This window comes from Castor canadensis, chromosome 4 (assembly GCF_047511655.1).
Source record: "Castor canadensis chromosome 4, mCasCan1.hap1v2, whole genome shotgun sequence".
In the NCBI taxonomy this organism is placed as follows: domain Eukaryota; kingdom Metazoa; phylum Chordata; class Mammalia; order Rodentia; family Castoridae; genus Castor; species Castor canadensis.
The window spans coordinates 119,495,695-119,505,653 of record NC_133389.1 but is presented as its reverse complement, the minus strand read 5'-3'; the positions used below and the strand labels follow the sequence as shown (position 1 = coordinate 119,505,653).

Genomic DNA, 9,959 nt, shown 5'->3' with positions numbered 1-9,959 from the left:
TCCTAAACTATTCTAACCCAATTCCATTTCCACCAAATACAATCCTTAAAGAGAAACTGTAGTATAAGTATCAATAGCCATCACTCACACTTTAAGACAAATACTCCAAGAGCATTTTAGCATCCTTTGTAAATAATGAGTTAAATAATGAATCTCTGAAAGGACATGTACATTTTCTATGGAATAATTCTTTTTCCTATTGGAGAAGGAAGCCATATTCATTGGTTCTCCACCCTTATTATGAATTAGCATCAATAGGGAGCCTTAAAAATTAGATATATGCCTCTCTTCTAGAGTTATGACTTCAATTGGTCTGTTTTTATCCATACATAGGTTTTTTTTAAAGCTTCTCAAGTAATTGGAATATATAATTAGAGTTGTTAACCATTTCTCAAGCTGTTTATAATTAAATGGGAAAGCCAAAATCTGTCTCGTTTGTGAATTTTATTTATATATTATGAAGAGTTGAGGTCTAAGTTTTCTTAGAAGTTTTGCTAAGGATATTTTAAAAAGGAATATACAGAATTTATATGAATATGGACTCTATAGGACAACATATAAATAGGGATCTATGTGCACAGAGTCTTTGTACAGAGTATAATCAGTAAGACATTTGGTAAGTAGAAAATAAACAAGCATGCTACTAAACAGGAATGCTACTAAAAGCCCAAGGAAGGCATAAAAGAATATATAGGAAGGTAGATCAAGAATATTATATAAGGGAGAAATTTAAAAAGGAAAGTGAAAAACAAATATGTAGACGGGAAGGAGAAAGGATACACACACAAAGTGTTAGTCAATTTTTTATTAATTTTTGTAACTTTCCACTACTCTACCTGATACCATCTTTAGGTTTGTGGCCAATGTTAAAACTAGATAACCAATGCATTCTTCTTAATTAATTTCCATTCCATGAAAAAATTTAAGGATGAATTATTATATTTAATGCGTAGTCTTTACATTTATTTTTTCTGATAGATCATTTTTACATGATAGAAATTTACTTTTAAATGGCATTTCAAAGATAGAAACATAGACAGAACAATTAAATACAAAAACAAAAGCAAAGTCTTTATTCTTTTGGCTTGATTGTGATGTGGTTTACCGTTCTTTGTGGTAACAGCATTTTCCCGCATGCATTTCACCAACACACTACAAGTCAATAGCTTTAGTATAAAGAATCTATGTTGACTGTTGCTTGTGAAACACAAAATGCTTTGCTGTAACTGGTAATATAATTTCACTACCTGGTTTTGTGAGTTGAAAAAAAAAAAAGCTTGGATCTCATGTCACATCTGATATAGTTCTAGTGCCATATGGATCAGTAAGATTATATTTATCTGTGTAGACAAACATTGGAAAAGACTGATGATTACTGGGAAAAAAAAAAGAGTAGGTGGAAACATTTGATTCAAGCAATGTCAAGATATCAACTGGTCTTTCCCTAAGCCTCTTCAAATGATAAGGCATTACTATTTGAAAGCAAAAAAACATTAGACTCGGTCTGAGAATTGCTTCACATTGAAATGTATGCAAGTTTACAGTACTAATAAAAAAGCAGAAACCTACACTGCATCTTAGTCCTTGTTTCTTATTTTGTGAAGTGCTTTAATTTAAAAGTGCTGGGAACAGAAACTAACAATAGTGACTGTGACATCAACCTGAAGATATTTTAATTTCTCATTTTATATACAAAAGGCTGAAAAATAAAATAAAATGAACTTTTACAGTATTTATATTTTCTTAGAAAACTCTAACCATATATTTTCAACAGATCTAAGCAGCTTGCAATGTGTTTTTACAGTCAAGCTTTTCACCATAGAGTGTTCAATTAGGATTGGAAGAAGAAAAAGCAAGAAGCTCTTCATGAATTGCTGCAACCTATTGCTTAACGACATGAAGAATGAGGTCTTGATAGAACAATTTGCTTTACTTCACCACTGACATATGGCTTCCCATATTAGACTTCAGAACAGTGGAAGGAATAAGATAGAGCAGCATCGGCAAGAAAAACATGCAGCAGTGACAGCTTCAAACTATAAGGGAACCAATTACATCATATTACCTGTTGAAAGCTTGCAAACTATACTTACTGTGGTACATATTTGATGCAATAAATACTGTGCTTAAATCATTGTTGTTTGCTCAAACATGCACCACTGGGTAAAATTACTATTTACAAAGCAGACTTTTATTTTTTAAATTGACATATATTATGTCAACCTTACCAAGAGCAGAAGATGGCTAAACAATACTGCAGGAAAAAGCAGAATCAACTTTATAAAGTGGTGGTGGGGATGCTTTTTGGTCAATTCAGGTTTCTTCGAGAAGACTGATAGGATATTTTTTATGTTATGCCAAAGGACACTTATCAAAAATGTTATAGTCATGCCATCAGGACTCTGAACAACTCTGCAATGGTATGTGTGTATATCTGTGTGGACATATGTGTATACATATATATGTATAGATACACATATACATATATACATATATACAGGTACATTTAATGGATTATGTAAAAATAAAACAACTCTTTAATGCTTGTGACTCTATGGAACATTTACAGGCACATTAAAAGTTTTCTGGATGAAAGACCTTAAAAATATGAATAGCTATTTAAGCACCTCAAAAAATCTAAAAACATCCTGAAACAAGAAGTAAACTCTTTCCTTTTGTAATGTGATTTTTTTATGTGTGAATGAGAATTGCAGCATGCCTTCATTTAAAATATAACCAGTTATACAATAGAGAAATGTAGAATTCCCTCCCTTTAATCCCTCTCCCCAAACATAAACCCATTTACAAAAATAGTCACATATAAGTGTAAACAACCTGTGAATTAAAAAAAAGGTGATAAATTCACAGCACACATTTTGTAAAAATATGGCAGGTGTGGCAGTTAAAACATAAACAGTGGTGACATTCACTATTATCAAGTGTCACATGTTGAATTTACATAAAAATTTAACTTCCCTCCCCCCTTTCAATTGGTTCCTATAGTCTGAGTAGCCATTACCCTCTGCTCTTCAGCAGCGTCAGCTGGTTGTGAAAACAGAAACCTCCTGTCGGTGCTGTTTCTCTGGTTTATTGAGTTCCAGTTTCTGACCAGAGGTCCCTGTCTTGTTATAGGCACTGACCTTAAGTATACATTTGTAAAAACAGTCAGTTTGGCATAGACTTCCTGTGGGAGTCCTGTTGACACAAATACATCACCATCACAGGCTGTAAACAATTGATCACAAAATGGAATACTCTTTTGTTTCATTTTACTTTTTACTTTCCCTGATATCTTTCCCTTTGTCTTCCTTTTCTGACTTGTCTTTTTCATATTTTTCTTTTTCTGGTTTGGTCACACTGTCATAGGAAGGTGGAGAAGTGGTGGAAGGTGTCACATCGGTTTTCTCTGGAGTTGAATTCTCATTTAATTTATCAATAAGGATATCTTCTTTGATAGGCGTTCCATCTCCTTCTTTGCCTTTGTCTTTCTTATATATAGATGAAACCTTTTTCACTTTTTGCTTCAGGAGGTAGCGTCTGTATGCTCTCTGGATAACAATAGCAGACACCTCCTCTTGCTTGCGTTTCAAAGTGGTTGTAATGGGCTCATAAGAAACTTTGGAAGGATTTGATGCCATAAATCGTTCTTCCATCTGGATTCGAAGGGCGTCCATCTCTCCACTCTCACCCAAAACACGCTTTGTAAAAGCAAATAAGATGTCGAGGCAGTGGATCCGGTCTCCACTGACCATGGGCAAGTCCATGGCAATGAGCTGGACTTTGTTTGGTTTTGCTATGAGAAGAGGAGGATCCAGGGCAGCTGCAAAATCTGAGAGTTTGGAGAATTCTATGAACTGAGTAGCATCAGGATCAAACTTCTCCCAAACCTCATAAAACATCTCAAAGTCATCCTCACTCAGGGGCTCTGCACTTTCTTCAGTGGCAACACTGAAGTTTTCCAGGATGACAGCGATGTACATGTTCACTACAACCAGGAAGGATATGATGATGTAGCTGACAAAAAAGAAAATCCCAACCGATGGGTTCCCACAATCTCCCTTCACTGAGCTTCCAGGGTGATCTTTCTCAGGGTCACAATCTGGAGGTCCACTGTTGAGAATGGGTGCCAGCAATCCATCCCAGCCCGCAGAGGTGGTAATTTGGAACAAGCAAATCATGCTGTTGCCAAAGGTCTCAAAGTTGAACATGTCATCAATTCCAACTTCCCTTTTAACATAGGCGAAGTTGGACATTCCAAAGATGGCGTAGATGAACATGACCAGGAAGAGCAGGAGGCCGATGTTAAACAATGCAGGCAGGGACATCATCAAAGCAAAGAGCAGCGTGCGGATCCCCTTTGCTCCTTTGATCAGACGTAGGATGCGACCAATCCTGGCAAGTCGGATCACTCGGAACAGGGTCGGGGACACAAAATATTTCTCGATCAGCTCTGCTAGGAACATTCCTGTAGAAAACCAATAACCAACAAAAATATTGTTAATAATATCAGCAAACAATAACTGACATTATAAGTACTGCCTAGTTTTTAGATAATGTAGACATAAGAATATATATATGTATACACATATACTGAGCAAGCATTGCAGATTACTTGCATGCTCAATAAAATGAAATTGCTTTTGGTGTGGTATCATTAAGACTGTTATGCTAAATGAAGATATTAATAGTTATTTTCCTCATTCAGACAGCTTTTATCAAAGAATGATTCAGCCACCAGAAGTCTAAAGATGTCACAAAGTATATAGTAGCCTAGTGTAGAAATAAATTTAGAATTCCAAAATACTAGACCTGTTATTTTCATAAGAACTAAAGGAGGAAGCATGTGATTTTTCAATTAGACATTCTTGGTGAGAGCTCTCCGAGAGACTTTATAGCCTTCTGAGCTGCTTGTGATCTTCCCTTATTTGGGAGCAAGTAAAGTTATGAATAGGAGAAAATACAGGCTCTGGATGCAGAACTGAATCCTGGATCTTGGCTTTAAACATTACTGAATAGTAATAATGTCACCATTTTGCAGTTGTTAAACTTAACAGTTATGGAGTCTTTTCTTCATAATAGGCACAGTGGAAAGCATAAGTATTAACATAATCTGATTTTATCCTCACGTAATACTTCACAAAAATATTCCTTAGAAAACCAGGAATTGGAGAGCTAACCTAATTTGCCATAGGTCACACAGCTGATAAGCAAGGGAATAAGGACGCCCCATATCAGGTCATTTTGAACCTTAAAATGCCATCTCTTAAAACTAAAATTTAACTGATAAATAAAACATAAAAGTTGTAATATTTAGAGTGCTATGTGATGTTTCAATACATGTATACATTGTGTGATATTTAATGCAGGTTAAACAGCTATCTCCTCAAACATTTATCTTTATGATGAAAACATTCAAAATACTTTCTTCTAGCTTTTTGAAATATACAGTACACCACTGTTACTCACTCTACAGTCAATAGCACACCATAACTTCTTGCCCCAACTATATCTTAGTCCTTATTGACTAATCTCTTTTTGTCTCCCTCTTCCCTATTCTATCCAGCCTCTGCTAACTAACCTCCATTCTATTCTCAATGTCTATGAGATGAACTTTTTTATATTCCTCATTTCTTAATTTTTTTTTTTTACAAAGGAGAGCACTAATACACACCACAAATTATGCAGTAGAGTTTTCTGCATTTGGAGAAATTCTAGGAGTCAGCACAGAGTGCAATGGATAAGATTTGCCCTGGGAAAACTGCTACTCTCTGAAATTTTAAGATGAATGAGAAAGATTAATGAAAAACATCTCTAAAGTTTTAAAACACAGATTTTCACTATTCCTCAAGTAAAAGCACCTCTTACCTACAATGGAGAGAATGACAACTACAAAGTCAAAAATATTCCATCCGATGGTGAAATAGTAATAGCGAAGGGAGATCAGTTTGAGCACACACTCGCCAGTGAATAGGACAATGAACACCAGGTTAATCCAGTAGAGAATGTTGGTCATTTCTTGACTCTGGTCATCAGTCTCCACCATCATGGTGACCATGTTGAGGCAGATGAGGATCATGATGCTGATGTCGAAGACTTGTTTGGTTACAAAATCAAAGACCATTCCTTGAAATTTGTTCTGAAACAACAAAATCGAAAATTTCACTCAGAAACTTGAAAAAGTCTAATTGAACTACTTGATTTTAGCTTAGCAATATGAAAATGTGGCTTCTTTAAAAACATGCTGCATTTGTTGTGTATTAGAATATCCAGCTCTTCAAATGTATTTGTCTTATGTGTACTACTCCTGGTACACATTTTATAAACTGACTAAATGTTAAGAACCAATTGTGTTCTCATTTCCCCAAGAACACACATTATGGATCATATATCATACTTTCAATACCTTATTTAATGTTCTATACATAAAAACTTAAAGTATTTTAGTGATAAGGAATCTGTTTGAATTTTTGTCTACTTCTAAAAAGGAATATTAAAAGCCATAGAAAACTATCTGAACTCCAAGATGACCTGAAGCTTTTATGTGTGATTAATGTATATAAATGTACATAACACTACTATAATTATCAAAGATGTATTTATTAATGGACAGTGTATGATGGGCAGTAAGTAAATATTTGTAGCTATACTAAATCTGTTTTATTTCATCTGCTGGTAAGTGGGTATTAAAATTACCACTCTAATTTTAATTTAAAACAAATATTTGTCTAGATTTTCTCTCATTATTTTTCAGTTCTCATGAAATCCAGTGTCTTAAAATCCATCATATAGTTTGTGATAAATATTTTTAAAATTATAGTTTAAGAAAAAGAATATTAATGGGAAAACTATTGAATTTGGATCAAATTCTGTACTTTATTTCATTAGTGGATATCAAGTCAATTTCTTAGTTTTGAAAACTTATCTATGTGGAGATTATATAGGCAACTCTCTTTGAAGAATAAAATTATCTTTTAAAAAGTGACAGTTTGCAATTCAAAGATTTAACTTTTGCCCTAGCCAATTTGGATCTTGTTTTTAAGAACTACTTGGTTATTCCTGAAATTAAGTTCTCAATTTGTAAGCCAGTTCTGATTACTAGAATCCACTTTATTCCATTTTGCCCATATAGGCTTAGTATTTCATGCAGTCCAGGGCTTAACGTCCTGAGTTGATGTAGCTTCAACCATATCATTTTATCTTGTTTATCTGTACCTGGTCTAAGTCTTCTGAGGAATAACATAGTTTTAAGCTGTTTTCTGATATCTTTCATCTATCAGAAAATCTATCACATTGTATGCAGATGGTTTGTTCTTATTTGTTTAGTTTTCTTTCTCTTCCACTTGTTTGGAGGCTCATTAAGGGCAAAGGGGTATCATTTTTCTCAAAGATATGGTGTTTAGGATGTAATAAGTTCAGACTAACTAAAAAGCAGAAATTGTCCTAATTTTCATATCAGCATGATCAAAAACAAGCTCCTTAGTTCCCTGCCAGTGTACTTTTCTAACGGGACATTCATAGTACAACTCTAATCCCGAGGGATTCACTACTTTCTACTTTCAATTTTAATACTTGTATATTGAATATGTTGGAAGAAGCTGTATAGCCTCAAAGCCTTGCTGCCCAAAGAATACCTTCTCTAACTAACAACTGCTATTATTTATCTCTCATTTGCTCCCAGGATAATTCCAAACTCTCAGAAATTTCCCACTCTTTTACCTACTATACTTTCTGCTTTTTTTAATTGAGAACTTCAACATTCACATTATTTTGATTGATACCTTGTTACTTGAAATTTTAGAGGACTCATTCCCGTTTACTCTCTAAACAACATAAGCTACGATGTTTTTGAGCCACATCTTGTACAACCTTATTCCATCTTTACTTTCTCTCTCCCCTCTCTCTCTAATTGCTTCATCTTCAGAACTTCTTTACTTCTTTCCTTGCGCTTCAAAGCTAATCACTCAGTCTTAGGAAATCTTTGTTTTACTGCTAAGTACTCTCTCTCTGCTTTTGTTTGCCAAATTCTGCAAACTAACATTCAGTATTCTCACCACTCATCTTCCTTCTCTATATCCTATGAAATCCCTCTGGCATCTAGTTGTGCCAGAGAGTACCTTCTGATTCCTGTCTACCCTTTCACTTCCACATGCACTTGATAGATAAGCTTTTTAATTTCACTTTGGTGAGAGCTCATAAATCCATTTGCTATCATTCATCTCCATTTCTCATTTTCCACTTTGGTTTAGGCTACTTATCATCTCTGAAATGGCTCCAAAACAGTCTACAATGCACACACACCTTTCTCTGTCAAACTGGTTGAGCGATCATCACAAACATCAAGCTGACCAGGTTCCCTTTGATAGTTTCCACTACTCTTAGGATAAAGACAACTTGGTAAAGGATGGCCCACTCTCAACCTGTCCCAAATAGACCTCCCATTCTGTGCTCTAGTTTCACTGGCTCTTCACATATGCCTTCCCCTTCTAAGGATTCTTGTCACCCCCCATTGTCAATTGATAATTTCTCATTCCTCTTTGATCCTCAGCTCATTTATCATTTGGTTAAACCCTTCCCTAATTTCTCGGATCAATCAGCTCTGCCTTATCAATATTCACAGTTGAATGCTTCTCTTCCTTCTTGGAAAGTCCCATTTTGTTAATATGACTATTGATTACTATCTGCTGCATCAACTATCACAAGTGCTTCACACTTGTTAATGAATGAATAGATGGATGGATGGATGGATGGATGGATATTTGTTGCCGTATTTCTTCCTAATTTGCCCAACTATCACTCATCATATTCTACCTAAATGATCTTTCTCAAGCATCTGTACTTTTACACAGGTAAATCTATGCTTCATTTGATGTAAAGTATTTTTTAATTTCTCAAATTGTATATTATATATATAATTTCTCAAGTAACCGTGCATATATATGCATAATTGATCACTCTTATTCCCTTATTGATTTTCCTCTACCTGTAACTTGGTGAAATACTCAAAGCTTCATACTTAAAACTTTTCATTTTTTCTCTATTCTAATTATTTTTCAGAAATGAATTTGTTTTAGAGTTCAACCGATTTCTGTTTTGACAACTCTAAAATGATTATCTTAGAATGTTTCATAGGACCTAAAACTGTACTTTCAAATGCTTTTTACAAGATTCCAGTATATATTAACAGATTCAATAATTTTTTTTGGTGTACTGGGATTTGAACTCAGGGCCTCATGCTTGCTAGGCAGGCTTTTTTACCACTTGAGCCACTCTGTCAGCCTAGCCAGCACCAATAATTTGGCAAAACATCAAGTATTATTCTATATTATTGATATGTCCTCTCTTTTTTCCTATATTCTACAGTTGCCTCATTCCATTGAATCTTCTTGACCCATTTAACTTGTGTTCTAGCCCTGTTGACATGACCAAGATTATAGATTTAATTTCCTGTATATATGTGTTCATCTTTTTATTTATGACTCAGTGTTATCATATCCCTAGCATCTTCCCATACCAAGCTCTGGGTTAAACTCTCTAAAATCTCTTTTTCTTTACATTAATATGCTGTTCTATTAACTATATTGCATTTGTACTACCACACTATGACTAATTGCTTCAGAGTCATGTTATAATCTTGACACATTTAACCTAGAAAATCTTTGTCTACCAGTCACTAATTAAAATACATTACTATTCTCCCCTAAAATGTTAATTCACAGGGTTTTAGAGTATACATTATCTCATAAAGGAACTGTCCTTTACTTTTGTTTCTCTCATTCAAATTGTATTATTTTTCAAAGAGCTCAAATTGTATTTTCCTTATATTCTTTAGCTACTCGCATATAAACAAACTCAACAGTTGTTTATGACTACTTTAATACAATCACCAATGAATTCATAAAGTCAAGATTCCTAGATTTCCTTATACAGTGTGTACCTTGTGGGAAGAGCTCTGAGACTTA

At 34.4% G+C, this 9,959-nt stretch overlaps 1 protein-coding gene across 4 annotated transcripts in view; it reads right to left on the bottom strand.

Annotated features, from left to right (window-relative positions):
• Window positions 1-790: 790 nt before the first annotated feature.
• Scn2a (sodium voltage-gated channel alpha subunit 2) overlaps window positions 791-9,959 on the bottom strand; it is a 167,314-nt gene continuing 158,145 nt past the window's right edge. For all 4 annotated transcript variants that reach the window (XM_074070999.1, XM_074071002.1, XM_074071000.1 and 1 more), the window contains exons 26-27: window positions 5,866-6,136; window positions 791-4,465 (exon numbers count right to left, since the gene is read on the bottom strand). In XM_074070999.1, the coding sequence (XP_073927100.1) occupies window positions 3,270-4,465; window positions 5,866-6,136 (1,467 nt within the window). In that variant the 3' untranslated portion in view covers window positions 791-3,269. The remainder of the gene's footprint in view (window positions 4,466-5,865; window positions 6,137-9,959) is intronic.